Here is a 25,582-nt window from a genome sequence, read left to right as displayed (position 1 = left end):
ATGCCTGCTGCTTCCAGGCCCAGGGTGAGGGCTGGGGAGGCATCAGAGTAAAGCACGGATATCCTGGTCCTCCCTTAACTAGGCAGAAGGAAACCCGGATCAGGTCATTAATAAGCAGAGCCTGTCCTAGGTGCTGGCTGCTGGTGGAGGGAAGGAGCAGGGTGTCAGAAGCCAGATGAGTAGACCCCTGGGATTCTCAAGAGCCAGAGGAGCTAGGGGCAGGGTGGAGGAGAGGGACAAGGGGACTGGGAAGGGAGAAGGAGCTAGCATGTGCGGGTCAGGTTGGAGCAGACTGTCCCTGCCATCCTCATGACAGCCACATCATGGAGACCACCACGATCCCCACGGTACAGGGGTGGACGCTCAGAGAGATGAACAAACTTGAGCAAGACAAGTGATTTGGCATCGAGTCAAGCCCAAATCACTGAAGAGCATGGGGTGGGGACACAAGGACCCCGATGAGCCCTTCTTCACTGACGAAAGCACCTTGCCCCACAACCCCCCAGTCTGCTGCACACGTGGGATCTTCCAGAGATGAGCAGGAGTGTGGCCAACTCCATCAGGGTCTTGGTGGCAAAGAGAATCCACATTAAGCTGCTTTAATTGTTAGGAGGGTTGGAGAAAGAGGGTTGGAGGCCCAGGAACAATGTTCAGAACCACCTTGAAGAACTCTGGGTTCAGATTTAGCTTCCACTGAGAGCTAGCACCTGTGCTCTGCTCATGACTCATCGTAGGCCTGGGAGATAAACCAAAGCCCAGTTCACATCCTCCATACCAAAGTGGACCTGTGTGCATGGTTTTTTAGCTTTGTTAAGTATAAGCTGGATCAGAGCAGTCACATATCTTGACATTAAATTTTTAAAAAATGTGGAATCCATTGAATTCAAGTTCTAGGAAAACAGACAGCCTACCAATGCTCTCTAACAATAAAGGAAAAAAATCCAGGCTAAGGATGTGGCTTAGTGGTAGAGTTGTTGAGCTGCCTGGCATGTTGGGGCCCTGGGTCTGAACCCCAGTACCACAAAAACAAAATTTAAAAGGAAAAAGAACACCTACTTCTTATTCTTTAAGTGCACTCAGATGCTCCTGCTCACAACTCAGGCACCTTGAGAGCTTCCGCCAAGACTGGCTGAGCCCTGGCTGTTTTTTTGGCCTCTCACTTCTCTTTTACCTTGGCTTGCTCCACAATGGCTCTCAAAATCTGCCATTGGCTCCTCCATCTGGAGACTCATTCAAGCATTCACCTCAGTTCTCCAAGTTTCAGGAAAGAAATGCTCTGTCCCCAGTCCAGGCCCTAGAACCTCTACAAGGGAAGAAGATTCACACTTCTGGAAGAGTCTTCATGTGAATTCATCTCAGAGTTGCTAATGACCTCAGGGGCAGAATGCCCGAGAGAAGGAGGTAAATCAGATGTGGAAAACCTCACCACTATCTCTAAGTTCTGCAAATGCTTGGTCCAGTCTGAATTCTTGTCCAGGTCTGGTGGATTGGGCCCCAGAGTAGACATCTTCAGGAAGGAGTCAAGTTCAGGGAGCTTCATGGGGCTAGAAACAAAGGTTCCTGGGAAGCAGGATACAGATTTTCATCTAAAAGGACAATGGCTGAACGCAAACCCCAGACAGGTCAGGTGGTGTTTTGGGCAACTGGAGTGGGCGCCAGTGCTCGTCAGAGGACTTAGAACAGGAGGAGAAGCTTCACCCCGTACCCCACATTCTAGTGGCTGAAGGAGGGAATGAGCCTGCTGTGGGAGGGTGGCTTCCAGGGTCTTCTACAGCCGTGGGTCTGGGATAGACTGGAGTTATTGTACTGGAAAGCCCTGGACACACAGATCATTATTATAATCTCTGTCTCAATGTCCCTACCCATTGGCCAGCCAGGTAACAAAGAAGTTGGTCTAACCTTGCTAGTTCACATTGGATTGGAGATTTCATCCCAGGTCAATATCCAGTGTAGATTTCCCCCTGGATCTTGTAAATTACCTCCCTTTTATTCTAAAGCCACAAGAACTCTAAATCCAGTTTACCTATAAGGATACTTGGTGGAGTGAAATAAGAAAGGAAAGTGGGGCAGGGACTGGTTGCCTGCTCCTTAGATCTATTTCCCCTTATTTTCAGAGCTTAGCCACACTGGCCAGCGTCCTTTGCAGTCGGGTGTGGCCTTGGGGTGATGTTCCAGCCACAGGAATGTGAGTGGGAGTGGGCGAGTCCTCCTAGGATGGACCCATGGAGCCTTCCATCTGTGAGGAAGGACACCACGTGAAGTGTAGTCCCCCAAAACAGCTAGTTCAAAGAGTATATGGTGTCCCTTGGCTTTGTTTCAGTGACAAATGGGAATCTGAAGGTGTCAGAGATGGAGAGGAGGCTGTGAGGGACTGGAAGAGCAGCTGGAGAGAGCCTTCAGCAGGGAAGCTAAAAGAGGCAGGAGGGACATAACTGCCTTCCCCTATTTGGGTCCTGTCCAAAGATGGAAAACTAACACCGGAGGTCCCAAGAGCCTCCGGTGGCTGATGGCTCTTGCCTGGTCTCACATGGCAGGCTGCTCCATGAAAGTTAGTTGTGGGTACAGCAATGGGTTCCTCTGGGCTCCTGGAGCCTGGCCAGTGTCTCCCCACCGTGAGGAATACACAGGAGAGAGAGGCCAGCAGTCCTCACACTCTACCTTAATGAAACTCTTCACTCACCATCGGCTATACTGAAATAGCTGGAGATTTACAAGGAGCTGTTCAGATTAGGTTTTGTTCCTGAAATAGAGGTTCATATGATACAAACTGTATAGTCTTCCCACTGAAACAATACAATAGGATTAAGATTCTAGCCAAAGTCTTAGACACAATTTACAGAAATGGTTGGAAATTGCATGGTGATCACTGTGTCAATGACTAACATTATCTGTGTGCTGCATAGAATAAGCCTTCCAGGGTATCTGTCAATCAATCAAGTAAGACAGTTCATGAAACAATCATATGAATTCTCTAGAAAATTTATGTAAGAGCTTCCCTGGGGCTATGAAGCAGGCAGCTTCCCTGTTTGAGGACGGCCACCCAGACTCTAGTGTATGGGGATATGAACTGCTGGCTCACCTATACGGAACTATGTCAAGGGACATTGATTGGAGATGTCGACTCCAATCAACTCCATCAAACAGCTCCAATGAAACATTCCACCCAAATCAAAGGGCTTTAGAACATTGGGCCCCCAAGTGGTCAAATAGGCCCCTAAGCACCAAGACATTTTCTTCCTGTTCTCTGGGCCTCCACACAGGTAGTGACTGAGCCTGGGTTTCATTGTGGGTTAGAGCCTGGAATTTGTACTTCCGCAATCACAAGAAGCCAAAGTCAGAGGCTAAAGCCCATTTTTTTTAAAAGACAGAGTGAGAGACACACACACACACACACACAGAGAGAGAGAGAGAGAGAGAGAGAGAGAGAGAGAGAGACAGAGAGAATTTTTTAATCTTTATTTTTTAGTTCTCGGCGGACACAACATCTTTGTTGGTATGTGGTGCTGAGAATCGAACCCGGGCCGCACGCATGCCAGGCGAGCGCGCTACCACTTGAGCCACATCCCCAGCCCCTAAAGCCCATTTTTTAACACCACCCCCTCCAGCTTCCCTCAACATTATTTTCATGAAAGTGGAAGTTTTTTAAAAAAAGGATCTTTGTAAAGAAAATAAATCCAAATGATATCAACTTGGAGAAAGGAGACATATGGCTGCCTCTTCCTCTTGGTTGTAAATATCCCTTTTCCCCAGATTCTGCTGGAACATCAGTGGGCTTTTGCTCGGTGCTCTGGTGTACATGGACTGCGCTGCCGAGGGTCCAGGAGCGCACACCTGGTGTTCTGGGGAGAGCGGCCTCAGCTTGCATGGAACAAGGCCACATGGGCGGCAGTCCCAGCAGAACTGCTTCAACCCAGTCTCCACACAGCTGCAAAACGATCTTCTTTTCTAATCTTCTTAAAGAAGAATGTGACTCATTTATTCAGGTTCACCAAATGGACTTCCCCAGCCATTCAGAACCCATCACTACCAACCGTGATGTGTGGTAAACACTTGAGAAGGCACAGCCCGGAGCTGTGGTCTGCTGTTAGATTTCTGTCCAAATGATGATATCATATGCACACGCAAGTGTGAAGGGGCACATAATTTACTTAACAAAGCAGTTTCACAAAGAGCCCTTGATTCTTTTAAATCTACTTTCCTAATGCACAAGGCAGTGAGCTCCTGCGCTGTGCTTGGCTAGAAGGCAGCTCACCTAACAACTGCTTAGCTAAGCAAAGGAAACTGCCACAGTCTACGAGGCCCTCAAGCCAAAGCAAGAGGAAGAAAGACACACCCTCTCCCAAGAGCTGGAATGCTGAGACGGAGCCAGTCATTTTCCCACAGTTCCCTGCTCTGCCTTGTCAAGGGTCTTTGGACCCTGGAGAAAGTGCCCTCCTTCCCTGTGGCCAGCAGGTCTGGGAGGATTGAGCTAGGTTACAGCTGGACTCCTCATTTACACAGCAGGAAACAAGGCTTGGGAAGGAGGCCACCCCTCCCGACTCCCCAGCTGAACAGTGACAGAAAAGTTCTCCTCCAGTTGTGATGAGTCCCATCCAGGGCTGTCACCAGTTAGGGGGCTTGGCAGTCACCATCTAGGAAGTGCATCAGAGGCACTGTGAGCGGCGACTGTTTTCTGACGGGCACTGGCATTCCGGATCAGCTCTCCGCTGCTGGGCTGTCTGCTCTGAGTGCCCAAGCTGGCCTTTTCTGTGCCGACTAGTTGGCCTTGAAACCAGGGGAAAGAAGGAAGTGGGAGACCCAGTTAGGACAGAAGGGAAATTAGACTCACCAACTGGGATTCTAAATGATTTTAGGCCCCATGAGAATGCCACGTGCCTTTGACTCCCCATTTTAAGCACAAATTACAACTACCTCTCAGAATGGCCTTTCCTTTGGGCCACTCCTTTCGGCAAAGGCTTTCTTGCCTTTAGCCCTGTCCAGATACTAATTCTTGCCCCAGCCCACTTCCAGGAAGACAGAAGAACCAGGCAGGAGATGGGGGTGGTGGTGGTGGGGGGGGGGAGAACGCAGTAGAGAAGATACCGGCCCAGAGGAGAAGCCGGCTGCCTGTCTAGGAGGAGCCCGCTCTGCCTAGTCAGTGTTTGTCCTGCGCTGGGAAGAGCCATTGGCTCTCTGGAGGTGTGCCTTGTGCTTTGGCCATGGCAGGCCATGGTCCTCAGCAGTGTGAGTCTTCCCAAAAAACCAGCAAGAGGGGGCCTCCTGGATTTGGAAGCAGTCTGAGCCTCATCTCAGTGACAGAGGCAGTGGGGCCCAAAGCTGTGGTGATGCTCCAGGCCAGCATGTGGGTCCTAGGCATTATGACCTCAGCTGTTCCGCACACAAAGAGGTGGTCATCCTGCCCTCACCTTGGCTTGTAAGTTGCACAGAACGGTGGCCTGGTCCCGGGGGTCTATTGTGGGGAGGTTGGGAAGTTGAAGAGCACCCTGGCTTCTTCCATCATGTCAGCCAAGAGGGCAGAATTCAAGAAAACAGGCTTGGTAAAGGAGGAACACCCCTGGACTCTGGGGGCTTCTTTGAGCTTCAGCTGAGTGGAGACAGGGCAGGACAGATACCAAGAAGGCTCTGACCACACCTCGGCTTCTCTGTCTCTGTTCTGGCTGTTCGGAGAGCCACACAAAGCGGGCTCTCAGCCTGGAATGGGTGCAGGATTAATGCTTGGCCTTGGGACGGGAAGGAGAGACTCTGTGACTCCTCCCTGCTTCCCAAGACTTCTCGCAGCCTCATGACCCCAGCTGGCCTGCGTCAGGCCTGCATCCAACCGGCAGGCCGAAGGCTTCAGATGATCTTATTAGAGAAATAGAATTATGTTTTATTTACAGATGAGGAAACGGAGGCTCAGAGGGATTAAAAACTCACCCAAGTGGGCGCAGCTAGAGGAAAGGATAGCTGAGGGGGGGCCTGGTCTGCTGATCCCAAGACCAGACTCCTGGGAGGTTTCCTTAGAGCTGCCTCCACAAGCGTCCTTTGCCTGCCGAGTGGGGGGCAGCACTCACTGGCACCGGACAGGGTGGGGTTGAGCTGTGGATCCCCGGGTGTGTGCGCCTGGGCTCAAGCACAGCTGGACAGGGAGGGTTGGTGAAGGTCCTTTGGCTCCTCGTTCTCTTCCCCCAATCCTGACTAGATTCCATCTCCTCTCTCTGCAGGGCAAGAACTACAAGACAGTTTACCTGGAATTGAAGCCAGAGACGATCAAAGGAAGAAGCTTTATTGAGGCCATGCCAGCAGCCAGGCCTGAGATCCGTGGGGAGGTGACTTGGAGTCAGGGGTCATTTGCTGTTTGTGGTGGCCAAGACCCATCCCAGGTGCCGTGGGGATGCCATGGGAGAGATAAGCTCTTTGCTCTGGTAGACCTTCACACTAGCCACCAATGAGACTCGTAAATAAACATGGGAAAATTCAGTAGTATTACCAGCTACTCAGAGAAGAAAAACAGAAAGGCGGGACTGGGTGCCTGCTTTAGATGGGGTGGTTGGGAAAGAACTTTCTTGGAAAAAGAGCTGAAGGAGAAGATGCTGGTGAGGCAAAGACGGAGGAGCCTTCTAGGTAAAGGAAGAAGCATACACAGAGGCCCTTCAGGGAGGAGTAAGCTTATCTATCCAAGAGACAAAAATAGTGAGGCCCAAAGATGAGCTCAGAGGAGGAGGAGGAGGAGGGAAAGTTCTGCACAGGTGAGGCCACCAGCCTTCACCTCTGTCCTGTCTCTAGGGAGGGACAGAAACTCAGGGTGATCTGCCTCTGCAGTCCTACCACATACCTAGTTTCCAACGCTCTGTTTCTGTTTCAATCAACAGATGTGTGATTACAAAGGAGTTAAACACCAAGGTCCATTCAACAAAGCAGGAATAACACATGAACTGAAGGTCAGTGCGTAAGCCCAGGTAACTAGGACAGGACCAGAGCCCTGGAGAGCTGGAAGTCAGTCACCTTCTGGTGGCTGCACCTGTGGGCACCTACCACCCTGCGACTTGCTTCTCTCCGGTTTTTGTTTGTTTGTTTGGGTTGTTGTTGGTTTGGTCCTGGGGATTGAACCAGGGGCACTCTACCACTAAGCCATATCCCCAGCCCTTTTCTATTTCTATTTCTGTTCTTTATTTTGATACAGGGTCTCACCAAGTTGCTTAGGGTCTCACTAAGTTGCTGAGGTAGGCCCCCAACTTTTGATCCTCCTCCCAAATCACTGGGATTATAGGCGTGCACCATCATGCCTGGCTTCACTAATGTTTTTAATAACAAAAACAAAACCCACCTTTTTTTCTGGCCTAGGATCTAGTCCAGGACCACAGGCTGCCTGTCGAGCGGAGTATCAGATCCAGGAAAAAGATTCGGGATCCCTGCAGGTGGAATAAGGTGCAAGATGCAGTTGGGATAGTAGACATGCTTTATTCAGAGGTGGTGGTAGCCTTTAGCCTGCCCCCAGCTCTTCAGCCCCAGCCAGTTCCATTTAGCCCCAGCTGCTCCATTAAGCCCTTGAGCCATTTTCATAAGCCTTTTTTTTTTAAATATAAGCAGGCTAAAGAAGGCACACTACCAACAGGTTATTAAGTGGGCGCATGTTCATAAAAAATGTTTATGACCTTGAGCACATACACTGAATCAGGGTGTTCGTAACCTTGGCTACGTACTAAAAGCAACCCACTGGAAGCCTTAGCAAGGGCGCCTGGCCATAGCCATTTGGGCCTGCCCTACAGTCCACCCCTTTAGGACTTCTCACTGTATAATCTATGCATTTTTGTCTTCCACAATATCCCTTCGTCAGGAGGGTAGAACTCTGCATCCACAGGCCACAACAATACAAGCTGCAACAACATTTTTTTTTTTTTTTTAGCCGCAGTTGGACACAATACCTTTATTTTATTTCTTTTTATGTGGTGCTGAGGATCGAACCCAGGGCCTCGCACATGCTAGGCAAGCGCTCTACCGCTGAGCCAGATCCCCCACCCTGCAACAGCATATAAGCAGAAAATAAGCTCCGTCACCTAGGATTACTAAAAACTATTGCCAGTTTCATCCCATATTGAGGTGGCAATTCCCAGTCATGTCCAATTGTCCAGGAAGCAGTCTGGGTTCATCAGGGCTGTCCAGCAGCCAAACTCACAGGCACTTCTGTGCACATCCAGCATGCAGAGGTGTTCGCTACGCTGGGGTAGCTGTGTGCCCAGTCCACGATGGTGTTGGCCAGAACTGTTAGGGGCACTAGTACAGGTAAATCACGTCCATCCAGGAGATCGTACGCCAGCATTGAGTCCCAGCTGTGGCCATCTGTGGCAGCTTCTCTAAGCAGTGTACCACACCTGCACAGCTTGGCCCTGAACTTCAGCAGGCTCTGTGTGCACCATCACTGGGGAACTCATAATTGGCTGAAGGGAAATAACAAAAGTTTCCTTTAAAATCTGTGTCCCATTTGCAGGACCTGGCCAAGTCACATGTAACCAGCGGGGGAGAGGGGAACATTCACTAGTCACCCATGGTGTTACAAGGAGGTCACACTCCAAATCTTTTCCCCAGGGGGCTGATAGGGCCACCCACAAAGGTTGAGGCCTTTATTGTCTGGGGCCATGTCCAATCCACAGTGTGCCCCCTATTCAATTCAGTCAGAGCAGGCAAAAGAATATTCCCTTGCTTCCCAAACCCAGATTTAAGTGCAACATCCTCTGTTGTCACCTGGACCTATATTGGGACTGCTGTGATGCAGCAAAGCCTCCACAGGAGGTGGTTCCCCTTGGTCAGGGATGCTCAGTCAGAGCTCACGTAGCTGCCCACAGGCACTGTGTCCTCCCTTCTTAGAAGGCGGGATAACTGCAGTCCTGAGTCCTTGCTTAAGCAGGCCTCTCTCTCTCTCATGCCTGCAGCCGGTGGGTGGTATGGGATGTTCAGCTCCCACTGAATCTGTCCCAGAGTTGCCTACCACTGCACATCCCAACCTAGAAACAGGGGCCTTGATCACTCTCTATTACGATGGGCCAGCTGCGCAGGCCACGGACACGGTCAGGGCAGGAACCGTAGCACGCTGATTCCCTTGACCACCAGGCCAGGCCACCCACTGGATCAACTGCTGTTAAAACAAACAGGGCCCCCTCTGACCTCAGTAGAGGGCCAATGCTGTCAAGGGGACGTGTCCACGCATTACCTGGCTATGCTATCCGTGGCTCCCGGTGTCGTGGGTGTGGACACTCCTGGTGCAAACCATACATACGTGGCAGGCCTCTATGGGGACATTCCGGGCTAAAGGCAGACCCGTTGTTTGCGTCCCACACAGCGTTCACACCTGCATGCTGTAGGTGGGGATGCGACCAAGCCGGCCTGCGGGAGGGGCCTCTCGAAGCACTGCAGCCTAGCCAAAGGGTCTGCCTGTCACCCCCGGGGCTAGTCAGGGGAGCAGGGCCAGTAGCATGCCCTGCAGTAATTTGTTCTTGGTGGTCAAGCTCCTAGAGCTCTTGCCACACACACAACGGGCAGCGCGCACCACTGCGGGGATGCTTCACTTGCCTTCCATTCAGCTCAGCCCACCGGCTATTTTATCCTCCACTGGTTTCAAACCAGACCCAGTCTGTCTCTGGGTCCTCAATCACCACTGTAGACACAGGCAATTGTCCACAGCTGGGGTTATCAGTACACTGGACAGTACAGGTGTCTTACCTCCAAGGTCTGGGCTTGTTTCTGGTTCACCTACATAAGTAATAGGCCTTGGCACCTCCTGAAGCCTCTTGTCTCTGATGCCTCTCTTTTGGTCTCTGCTGAGTCCTGGCACACTTGGGCACCGTCTAGCCCATCTGAGACATAAGGTTATGCAGGACAGGTAGCACAGAGGGGTCTTGCCCCTGTTGGCTCCCAGCACCCCTAAGTCTCATAGGCATGACAACAAAGTGGCCTTAAACTATTCTCCCAAGTCCTCCAACTCCACTTGATAGGCAGAACGTGGCGGACTTGGTTACCCACGCTGGCCCTGCGGGTGCCCACCGGAGCCAGCAGCTGCTGCCTTCACCTTCCGCATCACCCCTGGCTGGGCTTGCAGGTGCTAATCTCCCTACTCCTTGGACTCCGTCAGCACAATGGGGGAGGCCAAAGAGTACTTCCAAGGTGCAGAGATCTTCCTCCAGTGACATGCTCGGCTTCCAAGGTCTTCTCTGTATCTATCAACTCCCTTGTTGGCAGTGTCGCTCACAAAGTCACATCAGTCTCTGCTGAGGCTCAGACCCAGAAAACAGATTCAGGATCCCAGCAGGTGGAAGAAGTGCAAGACACAGTTCGGACAGTTGGTTTGCTGCATGCAGAGGCCGTGTAGCCTTTAGCCAGCCCCCAGCTTTCCAGCTCCAGCCCCCAGCCAGTTCCCTTTAACCCCAAGCCATTTCCATAGGCCTTTTTTAACATGCAGGCCAAAGAAGGCACACTGCCGACAGGTTACATAAGTGGACACATGCTCACCAGCAAATGTTTATGACCTTGAAGACGTACACTGAATCAGGTGTCCATGACCTTGCTTATCTACCAAAACATAGCCCACCAGAAGCCTCGGCAAGGGACCTCACCACAGCCATTTTGAGCCTGCCCACCTCTGATTGCCACGTCTCTTCATTTTCCTTTAATCTAGAATGGTTCTTCAACCTTCGTCTTTCAGGACACTGACATTTTTGAGGATTACAGGTCATTTATTTCACTGAGTCATCCTAATTTGGGTTGGTCTGATGTTCCTGGACACTGGCTGTCAACTTCCAAAGAAGTGAAGATGTGCTCCTTTCAGCACATTGCCAGCGGGAGGCACGTGATGCCTGCGGGTCCCCAGACCCCTTGTGGGGACAACACTTTTTTTCCTCCCTATAGAAGTATTTCCTTGTTCCTCTTTCAACAACGCTCCTTCCTCCTGCACCCAGTTTCTCATCCAGGCAGGATATTTCTTTACTCTCTCCCCCCCATTTTATTTTCTCAGAGTGAACTCAGGGAGGTGAGAGAAGAGCTCAAGGAAAAAATGGAAGAGATAAAACAGGTAACGGGGTAAATCTTTACATCATATGGAGGGAAAGCCTAGCTTCAAGAAAAATGTGATTCCTAACTTGGAATAGTGAAGGGAATCGGGAAGTGCAGGAGAAGGCAATCACCAACTCCACCCTAATCCCTCTTAGTGCTAAGTGTTGGGCAGCTTAGGATACTCATATCTAATTTGTTTGATGCCTAGACCCAATTTTCTAGTGGCTGAGGACTCCCTAAGGTGTTACAGTTGGGATGATGGAACCTCAGGGATAAAGCTGAGTGGAAGGGGCTGACTTGGAATTTGGGGGCAGCCAGAGACCAGCTGCATCTCCTTATTCACCTTACCTGAGCCAGCTGCATGGGAAGAACTCTTGTTTCTATAATACAACCACCAATAGCCTACTTAGGGAATAATCAAGAAAGGAAGGACTGAAATTGTGGCCTGAACTCCACACGTAAGACTGGCAGTGGCCAGACCTGAGCCACACCGTGGCTGACAGTGGGGTCGACTTGATGGCATGTATACCCTAGACCCTTCATAGATTCCTTGGGAAGAACGTGGCTTTAATAGGACATTGTTAGTCCATTCCTAAGGTGCAGCTGCTGCCTTTTGCTTAAAAATACCCCAAAGACACAACTGATTTCCACAATATTCTCTGTGCTTGGTCAAATCATGCTTTTCTTCCTCATTAGATAAAAGATGTAATGGACAAAGATTTTGATAAACTTCATGAATTCGTGGAAATCATGAAGGTAAGATATTACTGAGTGCCTTCCATGGGCCAGTACCACACTGGAAACTATGGAAAACTATGCCCGACCCTGCCCTCCAGGCACTTACACACTGGTAGGCCGCCCATACTCCAGGGTAAGAAAGAATTACAAGCTAAATTGCTGGCTGTGAGTTAATTATCAATTTTCAGGTGTGAATAATGAGGTTGGGCTGGAGCAATGAGAGAAATCCTTATGGAGAGGGTGAACCTTGTTGAGTCTTGAAGACCATGTTGGAAACTTAATGCAAATCTAGTTGAAAGCCCTGATAGGATTTAAAAAAAAAAACTTCTGGGAGGATAATCTATATTCTAGAATATGGTTCATAAACCATGCTTCGGAATCACCCAGAACACTAACGGAGCATAGGCTGTTGTGTGTGTTTTATTTATTTATTTATTTATTTTTATTGGTTGTTCAAAACATTACATAGTTCTTGATATATCATATTTCACACTTTGATTCAAGTGGGTTATGAACTCCCATTTTTACCCTGTATACAGATTGCAGAATCACATCAGTTACACTTCCACTGATTTACATATTGACATACTCATGTCTGTTGTATTCTGCTGCCTTTCCTATCCTCTACTATCCCCCCTCCCCTCCCCTCCCCTCCCCTCTTCTCTCTCTACCCCCTCTACTGTAATTCATTTCTCCCCCTTGTATTATTTTTCCCTTTCCCCTCACTTCCTCTTGTATGCAATTTTGTATAACCCTGAGGGTCTCCTTCCATTTCCAAGCAATTTCCCTTCTCTCTCCCTTTCCCTCCCACCTCTTATCCCTGTTTAATGTTAGTCATCTTCTCATGCTCTTCGTCCCTACTCTGTTCTTAGTTACTCTCCTTATATCAAAGAAGACATTTGGCATTTGTTTTTTAGGGATTGGCTGGCTTCACTTAGCATAATCTGCTCTAATGCCATCCATTTCCCTCCAAATTCTATGATTTTGTCATTTTTTAATGCAGAGTAATACTCCCTTATGTATAAATGCCACATTTTTTTAATCCATTTGTCTATTGAAGGGCATCTAGGTTGGTTCCACAGTCTTGCTATTGTGAATTGTGCTGCTATGAACATCTATGTAGCAGTGTCCCTGTAGCATGCTCTTTTTAGGTCTTTAGGGAATAGACCGAGAAGGGGAATAGCTGGGTCAAATGGTGGTTCCATTCCCAGCTTTCCAAGAAATCTCCATACTGCTTTCCAAATTGGCTGCACCAATTTGCAGTTCCACCAACAATGTACAAGTGTACCCTTTTCCCCACATCCTGGCCAGCACTTGTTGTTGTTTGACTTCCTAATGGCTGCCAATCTTACTGGAGTGAGATGGTATCTTAGGGTGGTTTTAATTTGTATTTCTCTGACTGCTAGAGATGGAGAGCATTTTTTCATGTACTTGTTGATTGATTGAATGTCCTCCTCTGAGAAGTGTCTGTTTAGGTCCTTGGCCCATTTGTTGATTGGGTTATTTGTTATCTTATTGTCTAATTTTTTGAATTCTTTATATACTCTGGATATTAGGGCTCTATCTGAAGTGAGAGGAGTAAAGATTTGTTCCCATGATGTAGGCTCCCTATTTACCTCTCTTATTGTTTCTTTTGCTGAGAAAAAACTTTTTAGTTTGAGCAAGTCCGATTTGTTGATTCTAGATATTAACTCTTGTGCTATGGGTGTCCTATTGAGGAATTTGGAGCCCGACCCCACAGTATGTAGGTCGTAGCCAACTTTTTCTTCTATCAGATGCCTTCTCTCTGATTTGATATCAAGCTCCTTGATCCATTTTGAGTTAACTGAAACTGAAAGGGATTCAGTTTCATTTTGTTGCATATGGATTTCCAGTTTTCCCAGCACCATTTGTTGAAGATGCTATCCTTCCTCCATTGCATGCTTTTAGCCCCTTTATCAAATATAAGAAAGTTGTAGTTTTGTGGGTTGGTTTCTGTGTCCTCTATTCTGTACCATTGGTCCACCCGCCTGTTTTGGTACCAATACCATGCTGTTTTTGTTACTATTGCTCTGTAGTATAGTTTGAAGTCTGGTATCGCTATACCACCTGATTCACACTTCCTGCTTAGCATTGTTTTTGCTATTCTGGGTTTTTTGTTTTTCCATATGAATTTCATGATTGCTTTCTCTATTTCTACAAGAAATGCCATTGGGATTTTGATTGGCATTGCATTAAACCTATAGAGAACTTTTGGTAATATCACCATTTTGATGATGTTAGTTCTGCCTATCCATGAACAGGGTATATTTTTCCATCTTCTAAGATCTTCTTCAATTTCTCTCTTTAGGGTTCTGTAGTTTTCATTGTATAAGTCTTTTACCTCTTTTGTTAGGTTGATTCCCAAGTATTTTATTTTTTTTGAGGATATCATGAATGGAGTGTTTTTCCTCATTTCCGTTTCCGAAGTTTTGTCGCTGATATACAGAAATGCCTTTGATTTATGCGTGTTGATTTTATATCCTGCCACTTTGCTGAGTTCATTTATTAGCTCTAATAGTTTCTTTGTAGACCCTTTTGGTTCTGCTAGGTATAGAATCATGTCATCTGCAAATAGTGATAATTTAAGTTCTTCTTTTCCTATTTTTATGCCTTTAATTTCTTTCGTCTGTCTAATTGCTCTGGCCAGTGTTTCGAGAACTATGTTGAACAGAAGTGGTGAGAGAGGGCATCCCTGTCTTGTTCCAGATTTTAGAGGGAATGCCTTCAATTTTTCTCCATTCAGAATGATGCTGGCCTGTGGCTTAGCATAGATTGCTTTTACAATGTTGAGGTATGTTCCTGTTATCCCTATTTTTTCAAGAGTTTTGAACATAAAGGGATGCTGTACTTTGTCGAATGCTTTTTCCGCATCTATCGAGATGATCATATGGTTCTTATTTTTAAGTCTATTGATGTGGTGAATAACATTTATTGATTTCCGTATATTGAACCAGCCTTGCATCCCAAGGATGAATCCTACTTGATCATGGTGTACAATTTTTTTGATATGATTTTGTATCCGATTCGCCAGAATTTTATTGAGGATTTTTGGGACTAGGTTCATTAGAGATATAGGTCTGTAGTTTTTTTTCTTTGAAGTGTCTTTGTCTGGTTTAGGAATCAGGGTGATGTTGGCCTCGTAGAATGAATTTGACAGTTCTCCCTCTTTTTCTATTTCCTGAAATAGCTTGAAAAGTATTGGTATTAGTTCCTCTTTAAAGGTTTTGTAAAACTCTGCTGTATACCCATCCGGTCCTGGGCTTTTCTTAGTTGGTAATCTTTTGATGGTTTCTTCTATTTCCTCAATTGATATTGGTCTGTTTAGGTTGTCTATATCCTCCTGTCTCAATCTGGGCAGATCATATGACTTAAGAAATTTATCGATGCCTTCACTATCTTCTATTTTATTGGAGTATAAGGATTCAAAATAATTTCTGATTATCTTCTGTATTTCTGAAGTGTCTATTGTGATATTGCCTTTTTCATCCTGTATGCTAGTAATTTGAGTTCTCTCTCTTCTTCTCTTCGTTAGCATGGCTAAGGGTCTGCCAATCTTATTTATTTTTTCAAAGAACCAACTTTTAGTTTTATCAATTTTTTCAATTGTTTCTTTTGTTTCGATTTCATTAATTTCAGCTCTGATTTTAATTATTTCTTGCCTTCTACTTCTTTTGCTATTGTTTTGCTCTTCTTTTTCTAGGATTTTGAGATGAAGTATGAGATCATTTATTTGTTGGTTTTTTCTTTTTTTAAGGAATGAACTCCATGCAATGAATTTTCCTCTTAGAACTGCTTTCAAAGTGTCCCATAGATTCCGATATGTTGTGTCTGTGTTTTCATTTATCTCTAAGAATTTTTTAATTTCCTCCTTGATGTCTTGTATAACCCATTGATCATTCAGTAACCTATTGTTCATTCTCCAAGTGATGCATGATTTTTCCTTCCTTCTTTTATCGTTGATTTTCAGTTTCATTCCATTATGATCAGATTAGATGCATGGTATTATCTCTACTCCTTTATATTGTCTAAGAGTTGCCCTGTGACATAATATATGATCTATTTTTGAGAAGGATCCATGTGCTGCTGAGAAAAAAGTGTAACTGCTTGATGTTGGGTGGTATATTCTATATATGTCAATTAAGTCTAGGTTGTTAATTGTGTTATTGAGTTCTATAGTTTCCTTATTTAACTTTTGTTTGGAAGATCTGTCCAGTGGTGAGATAGGTGTGTTGAAGTCTCCCATGATTATTGTATGGTGGTCTATTAGACTCTTGAACTTGAGAAGAGTTTGTTTGATGAACATAGCTGCACCATTGTTTGGGGCATATATATTTATGATTGTTATGTCTTGTTGGTGTATGGTTCCCTTGAGCAGTATGTAGTGTCCCTCTTTATCCCTTTTGATTAACTTTGGCTTGAAATCTATTTTATTTGATATGAGTATGGACACTCCTGCTTGTTTCCGAAGTCCATATGAGTGATATGATTTTTCCCAACCTTTCACCTTCAGTCTATGTATATCTATTCCTATCAAATGCGTCTCCTGTAGGCAGCATATTGTTGGGTCTTGTTTTGTGATCCATTCTACTAGCCTGTGTCTCTTAATTGGTGAGTTTAAGCCATTAACATTTAGGGTTATTATTGAGATATGGGTTATCCTTCCAGCCATATTTGTTTATTTATGTTACTGAATATGGTTTGTTTTCCTCTTTGATTATTTTCCCCCCTTTACTGTCCTACCTCCCACTGTTGGTTTTCATTGTTATTTTCCATTTCCTCTTCCTGTAATGTTTTGCGGAGGATTTTTTGGAGAGATGGTTTTCTAGCTGCAAATTCTTTTAACTTTTGTTTATCCTGGAAGGTTTTAATTTCATCTTCCATCCTGAAGCTTAATTTTGCTGGATACACAATTCTTGTTTGGAACCCATTTTCTTTCCGTGTTTGAAATATGTTATTCCAGGATCTTCTAGCTTTCAAAGTCTGTGTTGAGAGATCATCTGTTATCCTGATTGGTTTACCCCTAAATGTAATCTGCTTCCTTTCTCTTGTAGCTTTTAAAATTCTCTCCTTATTCTGTATGTTAGGCATCTTCATTATAATGTGTCTAGATGTGGATCTCTTATGATTTTGCACATTCGGCGTCCTGTAGGCTTCTAGGATTTGGGATTCTGTCTCGTTCTTCAAGTCTGGGAAGTTTTCTCGAATTATTTCATTGAATAGATTGCTCATTCCTTTGGTTTGGACCTCTATACCTTCCTGTATCCCAATGACTCTTAAGTTTGGTCTCTTTATGTTATCCCATATTTCTTGGATGTTCTGCTCATGGTTTCTTAACAGTCTTGCTGAGCTGTCTATGTTCTTTTCAAGTTGAAATACTTTGTCTTCATTGTTTGATGTTCTATCTTCTAAGTGTTCTACTCTGCTGGTAGTATTCTCAATTGAGTTTTTAAGTTGGTTTATTGCTTCCTGCATTTCTAGGATTTCTGTTTGTTTGTTTTTTATAACCTCTATCTCTCTGTATAGTTGATCTTTTGCTTCCTGAATTTGTTTATGTAATTCATTGTTGAAGAGATCTTTCATTGTCTGATTTTGCTGTCTAATGTCTTCCTTGAGACTCCAGATCATCTGAAGCATGTATCTCCTGAATTCTTTATCTGACATTCCATCTGTTGCAGCTATTACCTCTTCTAGAGTTGAGTTGACCTGCATTGCTTGTGGTCCTTTCTTTCCTTGTCTCTTCATACTGTTCGTGTTTCTTTCTGCTTACTGAAACTGTTGTGTTATTGAATTTTCCCCCTATATATTTGTATTACTCTTGTATAGTTGCAGAGTCTCCCGCACAGGCGTGGGCAGGGGCTCTGCTCCTCCTCCAATTGGGGAAATGTGCCTACCACATCGGCAGGCCGCTGGGCCTGTTCTGCTGGTTGGTAGCAGGTGCGCCTACCTTGCAGGTGCGGGCGGCGGCTCTGCCCCTCTGCGGGCTGCTAGGCCTGTCCTGTCGGTGGTCGCAGTTCCGCCTCCTTTGCAGTCGCAGGCAGCGGCTCTGCCCCTCTGAAGGCCACTGGGCCTGTTCTGCCGGTGGGTCGCAGGTCCACCTACCTTGCAGGCGCGGGCGGCGGCTCTGCCCCTCTGCGGGTTGCTGGGCCTGTTCTGTCATTGGTCACAGTTCCGCCTACCTTGCAGGCATGGGGGGGGGCAGCTCTGCCCCTCCGCAGGCCACTGGGCCTGTTCTGCTGGTGGGTCACAGGTCCGCCTACCTTGCAGGCGCAGGAGGCGGCTCTGCCCTTCTGCAGGCCACTGGGACTGTTCTTTTGGTGGGTCGCAGGTCCGCCTACCTTGCAGGCAAGTGGGGTGGCTCTGCCCCTCTGCGGGTTCCTGGGCCTATTCTGCCGGTGGGTCGCAGGTCTGCCTACCTTGCAGGCGTGGTTGGCAGCTCTGCCCCTCTGTGGGCCACTGGGCCTGTTCTGTTGATGGTCGCAGATCCGCCTACCTTGCAGGCGCAGGGGGAGGGCGCGGCTCTGCCCCTCAGCAGGCCGCTGGGCCTGGTCTGCTGGTGGGTCGCAGGTCTGCCTACCTTGCAGGTGCGTGGAGCAGCTCTGCCACTCTGCAGGTTGGTGGGCCTGACCTGCCGGTGGGTCGCAGGTCCGCCTACCTTGCAGGCCCGTGGGGCTACTCTGCCCCTCCGCGGGTTGCTGGGCCTATTCTGCTGGTGGGTCGCAGGTCCGCCTACTTTACAGGCGTGGTTGGCAGCTCTGCCCCCTCCGCAGGCCACTGAGTCTGTTCTGTTGGTGGTCACAGTTCTGCCTACCTTGCTGGCGCGGGGGGAGGGGGCAGCTCTGCCCCTCAGCAGGCCGCTGGGTGGGTCGCAGGTCTGCCTACCTTACAGGAACATGGGGCAGCTCTGCCACTCCCAGGTTGCTGGGCCTGACCTGCCGGTGGGTTGCAGGTCCTCCTACCTTGCAGGCGCGGGGGGAGGGCACACACCTATTTGCATTTAGACAGTTACGCGAAATGGAGGACGTAATGCTTGGGATGAAAGTTGGGGGGAAGGGGAAGGTAGGTGCTCTTGAAAAGAAAGAAGGAGAGGGAGATAGATAGCATAGAGGAGAATGGAAAGAGCAATAAAACTTGGAAGGGGAGAGAGAGAGGGAAAAGGGAGAGAAAAAATTAAAATGAAATAGGAAATAAAATTAGGTCTTAGAGATCCATTTTCTTCTCTTCCCGTAGGCAAAGCTGTGCCCTCCGGGCTGAGTTTTGCCCTCAATGTGGGAGTCTCTCAATCCTGTTGGTCCAGAGCCGTTTCACTTCTCCGGCCCCTCCTCCCCTTCCTCCTGCCAGCCAGCCAGGTCCTGCTCACCGGAGGCAGTTCCCCAAGGATTTGGTTACACTTTCAGCCCCACCGAGTGTTCTATTTCCCTAACTACTGAGCACTCTCGCTGTCATTCATCTAAGCCCCAGTGCTGTGGAGCTGTGGTCTGGGAGTCAATTGTTTAATTTTTCCGGACCCCTTTGGTGGGCACACCTTCAGAATCTGGCAGCTAAGACCATTGGTGTCGCTGCTGGTGGTAATAGGAGTTGGGGGTCGAGGATCCCCTCTACTTCCCTCAGCCCCTATAGTCACAACCACTCTGCTGGCGGTAGGAGGAGTTGGGGGTCTGGAGTGTCCTCTGTTTCCCTCTGCCCCTACCGTCACACCCTCTCAGTTCGCGGTTGGGGGATTTGGGGGTGGGGAGTCTTCTCTGCTTCCCTCTGCCCCTACAGTCACACCCACGTCACTGGCAGTAGGGGGAGTTGGGGGTCGAGAGTCCTTTGGCTCTTACGGTCACGCCCACGGAGAGATTTTGAAGTTTTCCGGTTGTTTGTATCTGATGTGGGTGGGAGTCACACACCTGCTAAAGTAGATTCCGCTGGGAAGGAATCTCTTTGGCCGAACTTTGGTGACTTCCCCTCTCTGCTATGGCGGGCCCCTGGCTCCTTGCCGGAGTGTCCGAAGGGAGGGGTGGAACTGGCTTGTCTCTGGTTTTAGTTCCCAGTTCGCTATTTCGTAAAGGGTTGGTTAGATTCCCTTCACGCTGTTTGGCGGGGGGAGCCATTCGCCAGGTGGGTGGGGCTGTTAGTAGAGCCGGGAGGGCACGGGCTGTCTGCTGGGCCAGGCGGGGACACTTCTTGCCACCGGGGGCCACCTGTAGAGCCGGGCAGCTGCGGTGGCGTGGCCAAGAGCCGGGTGGCCGTTCGCAGAGTGGGCGGGGCCGCCAGGAGAGCCGGGATGGCAGGGGCCGTCTGCCGGCCAGGCGGGGACCCCTTTTGCTGAGCCAGGCCACTGGGGAGCGTCTGTAGAGCTGGGCAGCTGCGGCCGCGTGGCTAAGATCCGGGCAGGCAGGGTGGCCATTCGCTGAGCGAGAGCTGGGCCTCCCGGGAGAGCCAGGATGGCGGGTGCCTCTGCCAGTTCGGGCAGGCCGCGCCGCTCCGGGCCGCCGGCCGCTTGCAGAAGCAGCTGGTGGCCGCGGGATTGGACCTCTGCACCCGCCGGGGGGCCGCCTGTAGAGCCGGGCAGCTGCGGCCGTGTGGCTAAGAGCCTGGAAGGCGGGGTGGCCGTTTGTAGAGCGAGAGCAGGGCCTCCCGGGAGAGCCAGGACGGCGGGTGCCGTCTGCCGGTTTGGGCGGGCCGCGCCGCTCCGGGCCGCCGGCCGCTTGCAGAAGCGGCTGGTGGCTGCGGGACTGGACCTCTGCGCCTGCGTGGCCGGCCAAGATCCACTTGTCTGGGACAAACTGACACTTCTAATAAACCTACCAATTCCCGGCAGGTCCCCTCTTAACGGAATTTTGCTAGAAGTTCCTCAGTAGGTAGACTGCAGCTGTTCCAATGGGTCTTTCTGATCCCGTTAATGTGGAGACATTGGAATCGCTGCTTCCTCGCCGGCGGCCATGTTGGATTCTCGGCTGTTGTGTTTTGGCCACGTTCCCAAGGCGAAAGCTTGAGAACCACTGATGTAGAAGTATAAATAGGCAAAAGCAAATAGCTCCAGTTGTTTCCAGAGCTCTAAGGGGGCACTAGCCTTACTAGATAATTAAAATTCATGATTAAACAACAGTTATCAAGTCAGGTGGTGTAGCCCAAGGATAACCTGACAAATGAAGAAACTGGGATAGTAACACTGTCAGTAGCCTCTCTGCCAGGGAGGGACTAAGAAACCTTTCTGAGCATTTTTTTTTTTAATCCATGTGCTCAAGCTCCAGCCCACACTCACTGAATAAAATCTCCAGAATGAAACAGAGGGGTCTCAGACTCCATAAGTCATTCTGGTCCTTGCTCTTGGCTGAGAACCAGGTCCCCAACTCTTCAGCAGCAGGGTCAACCCTGGCTGCAGGTTAGAATCAGCTGGCAGTGATTTGGTCTTCTCCCCGCTTTACACCCATGTGGACCCCCTAACAATTAACCTTTGGGATGAGGTATAAGCTCCAAGAGGCTTTTTAAATTTGCAGGTGATTACAATGTTCATTCAAGGCTGAGAACTATGGTTCTATTAAATTTAAAATATGATAAAGGTGATTTTAAATTGTCAGTGAGAAAAGGATTGGGTGATAATATTTATAGGTGTTTTGACTGTATAAGAAGAAAAATTAATTAAGTACTGTAAACTGAAAGTCTATAAAGTGAGTTTAATAATAAAAGCCAATAAGAGGAAACTGTAAGTAATATTTACCTAGATGGCTTAATATAAATACAATGGAAGAAACCACAAAGTCTTGACATATTTAAACATAAAAGTTTTCCTTAAGAGAATTATGACAGAAAAGTACCATATAAAAAATTAAAAAGAAACAACAGTTTGGGGAAATTTTTCCACAAATATAAGTACAGACAAAAGGATTTTTATCTATAACATATAGAACTCACACAAATCAATAAGAGCCAAATAGGAAAATGGGCAAGAGCACGGGCAGACAACCCACAGAAGATGTGGGTAATCAAGCAGCAGTAGGTATATTGAAAAGCTTTACCCCTTAGACAGTAAAGGCATGCGAGCAAAATAATTGACAATTACATTCAAATGAGCATATTTTTAATGCATGACAAGGAGAGAATAAGAAAGAAATGTTCTTACACTGCAAATTTGTACAAACTGGAATGTTTATAACAGAGTAGGCATCAAAAAAATAAATAAATGAAAACTTTTCAATTTAATTCTGCTTCTCAGATTTAACTTGTGAGAATAATCAGAAACGGTGGCATAAATCTATATAATAAATGTTCATTGCAGGATCATTTATAACAACAAAAATTTGGGAACAAGCACAAATAAATTATGGTATATCCATGAAATAAAAATTAGGAACTATTAAGGACAATGTTTAGAAAGAATACTTATAATGAGAACAACAAAGCAAGATAAAAGTAAAGTGGTATATAGGTTGCTTCCAACTAGGGAAAAAATTAAGTAAATATACAAAAAAAGGGCTAGAACTGGGTGCAGCAGACACACCTGTAATCCCAGGGACTCTGGAGGCTGAGACAGGAGGATCTCAAGTTTGAGGGCAGCTTTGGCAATTTAGCAAGACCCTCTCTCAAAATTTTAAAAAGGGACTGGGAATGTAGCTCAGTGGTAGAGCACTCCTGGGTTCAACCCTCACTACCCGCCCCCCCCCCCAAAAAAAAGGCTGGAAATAAATATACTCAAAGGACTAATAGCAGTTATTTGGGGGTGAGAAGATTGATTTTTTTAATATTACTTTGTGTCACCCACACTTTCTCAAAGGTGGTGCATTATTTCTATATTAAAATGCAAACACCGTAGTTTTGTTGGTGAGTGGAGCTGGGGCTGGAAAGGCACAGAGGAGGCTATTTCAGGCAGGAGTCAGCTTGAGCACAGCAGGAAGCAGGCGGGATGTTCTGGTTTGTGGTCAGTGGGGAGCTCAGCCATGAAGAGGGATCATTTGGGGGAAATGTGAGAAACAGAACTGCATGGGCCAAAGGAGGTGGGCAGTGCCAGCTTTGCAAATCAGCAGAGGAGCTGGGCCTTGGTTCTGCACGTAGTGAGAGGCCTGCAGGGATCCCTGATCACAGAACATGCTGGGAGCAGCTGCTGGCAAGGTGGCCTGGGCAGGGTGGGAGCAGGTGCAACTGTCTGACAGCAAGGGCACAGGCGGGGAGCTGCCTCTGCCGCAAGGTGAAGAGAGGCGACTACCTTTGATTTTAGAAAGAGATTGAAAAGGGTAAATCTGAAAGATGCATTAAAAGAAATAACGGCCCACAGTGACAGACTCAAAATAAAGAATGAAGTCTCACGAGGCAAGTGTCCATGGTGACACTGAAGTTTGAATCTGGATAAGGAAGTGTTAACAATGACAAGGATAATTAAGAAGTAGAGCTAATTTCAAAGGGAAAAGGAGATCCGGTTGGAATATGATGACTTCAAAGCGACAAGTTCTTAAGTATATGGGAAGTTTTGACTTTGACATTTTGAACCTGTGGGGTATTCTTGTCTTCAAGGATAGTTTCACACTATAGATTCTAACATTTGATTATATACTACTATTTTAAAACGCTTTTCAAGAGGCGTTTTCTGAAATCATCTTCCCCCCAACAGTATAATTCCTTGACCAATTTTGCTACGTCAAATTAAACTATTTCCAAATCTTTCTTTTCTTTTTATTAAAATTACTTTCGTTGGAGTCAGTTATTTTCATGTATATTTTATGATGGTCAATTCAAATCTGTTTTTTTCCACAACAAATATCATCAATTATAGTTTCTGCTGCCTTATAATTTCTTTCATGTCCACTATTTCTGTGCAATTTTCCCAGGTCAAGTTTTGCAGATCTAAACTCTGCTAAGAAATTTGTTTTATTCTTTCATTTCTCGGTGACCAATAAGTGTGCCACACCACTTCAGCTACCATCAGTTTTATTTTGGGTTAGCCATTTCTGCCTGGATTGGGTAAAAAAGATGGAGCCAACACAAAAACACAGGCAAGGGTCAAAACACTGGAGTCAAATGTCTTTGGTGTCACAAGATTTGTTCTCTTGCTTCCATCATTTTATAGGCATCGAAGTGTGGGTTTTATACCTTGGACAGGTAAATCAGTTACCTGGAGACTTTGGTCAGCCCCTAAGGCTCTGCCTGGGCCTGGGTCTCATCGTGGGAGTGGTGGGGGCAGCGGGTGTGGGTGTGGTCGTGGACACCCTACCGAACCCTTGGCCCGATCTAGTGAGGATTCTTGAGGACGCCCAGCGGTTTGCAGAGAGGAGGGTGGAGGGACCTCGAGGGTCTTCAGAAGGAAGATTCTAGTCTTGAATTCTCTCTTGAAGGAAATGCAGAAGGATATGGACGAGAAGATGGAGGTTTTAATAAATATACAGAAGAACAACAAGCTGTAAGTGTAGCCCACCCCCGTCCCTCCCCCTCCCCCACGCTCTCCTCCCCCGGCCGTGCCAAGGCGCTGGGGGTGCCGAGGCCCAGGACTCCTCCCGGGGTGGTCGTGGCTCCTGCCGCCGCAGGGCTCCGAGTCAGGGCCTCCCAGGCCACCTGTGTGCTGGTAGAAAGTGTCTCCCCAACTCTCCGCCCCTCCCTGACCCCCACCCCAGTCCCCTGCGAAGAGGATGGATGGAGCACGAGGAACTGATGGGCCAGAGCGAAGCGGACCCTCGGCTCAGGCTCAAGAAGAAGGACGCAGCTGGCGGAGCGGCCTTGTCTCTCCTCAAGAACACGGTGGTGTCACCCAAACCCAAAAAGGAGCTGCCGGACTCCCTTCCTCAGTGTAGGAGCTGCTGCGTAAGTGGAGGCTGCCCGCTGCCCTGGCCCCCGCTGACCTGCCTGGCCTTCGAGGCCCGAGGCGCTTCCCGAGCCAGGACCCTGTAGGGCTTGACCCCCGACGTACCTGCGCCACCGCATCCTTCTGTCCTCTCCTATAGCCAGGCCCGATGAGGTGCCCAGCAGGCTGGCCATCTTGGAGCAGGGAAAAATGACCTTTCTTGTGCCGTTTCTGTCCTCCGCAGGAGAAATGTTTGTTGTGTGCCCTAAAGACCAACTACAATCAGGGGTAGGTAGACCCGAACAGGAGGCCTTCTCTCAGCGGGTTATCCCCGAGGGAGCTGCTCCAGCTGCCGTGCATCGACCCCACCCCACGGTCGTGCAGGGAGTAGGGACGTGAGCCGCCCCGCGCGGCCACTCAGTTGTAGAGGACGTGGCACCAGGAAGGAGGACGTGGGTGGCCACGCCTAAGGCTGCTGCCCAGAGGCTCCGTGGTGGGAGGGCGCCCCGCAGCGGCCCGCCTGACCCCGCCTCAGGGCCCCGCCTTTCTTTCCAACCAGCGGGAAACTTCCCTGCCAGGCCTGGGAACCCTTTTCATCCTTGGCATCTGGAGCTGCTTTCTAATTTATCTTTACCTCCGCTGTGATGAGATGGAGAACGTGCTTCCCACCTAGCCAGCAGCCCCGGATCCTCCTCTCCTCATCCTTGAGCTGTGCAGCCAGGGCTTGTTGCCCTCTTAAACCAGCACGGGTGCCCAGGCCTCCACTAGGAGATTAAAAAAATCTTCGTTTAAAGCCCAAACAGGCGTCACCGTCTTGAGTATGAGTGTGCAGAGCGTCGCGTTTGTGTTTGGTTGTTCCAGACCAGCCCGTTTCACACTCCAAGCCCGTGAAGTCCGTCGTTAGCCCCGGGTTTTCCTCCCTCCATTCCCCCACTGCCTCCCTTCGTTCCACCTGGTTCTACAAAGGTCCCAGGTAAAGCACCGGGAAGTCCCTAAGGTATCATGAGCTGGTCTGTTGTGACCCAGGAGAAGACCCCCAATGCCCTGTAA

General features: G+C 48.1%; 1 protein-coding gene across 1 annotated transcript; it reads left to right on the top strand.

Moving 5' to 3' along the window:
* Positions 1–5,498: 5,498 nt before the first annotated feature.
* TEX35 (testis expressed 35) lies at positions 5,499–25,155 on the top strand (the record flags this gene model as incomplete). The annotated part of the gene is made up of 9 exons (XM_081298239.1): positions 5,499–5,537; positions 6,204–6,362; positions 6,852–6,920; positions 10,985–11,041; positions 11,719–11,778; positions 24,090–24,154; positions 24,366–24,552; positions 24,777–24,820; positions 25,092–25,155. The coding sequence occupies 9 exons, from the start codon at positions 5,499–5,501 to the stop codon at positions 25,153–25,155; spliced, it is 744 nt and encodes a 247-aa protein (XP_081154365.1).
* Between the last annotated feature and the right edge of the window lie 427 nt (positions 25,156–25,582).

This window comes from Spermophilus citellus (genome assembly GCF_964194105.1).
Source record: "Spermophilus citellus genome assembly, chromosome: 6".
Taxonomy (NCBI): Eukaryota; Metazoa; Chordata; class Mammalia; order Rodentia; family Sciuridae; genus Spermophilus; species Spermophilus citellus.
Note: the sequence above shows the minus strand (reverse complement) of the source record. Positions and strands in the feature narration are given on the sequence as shown.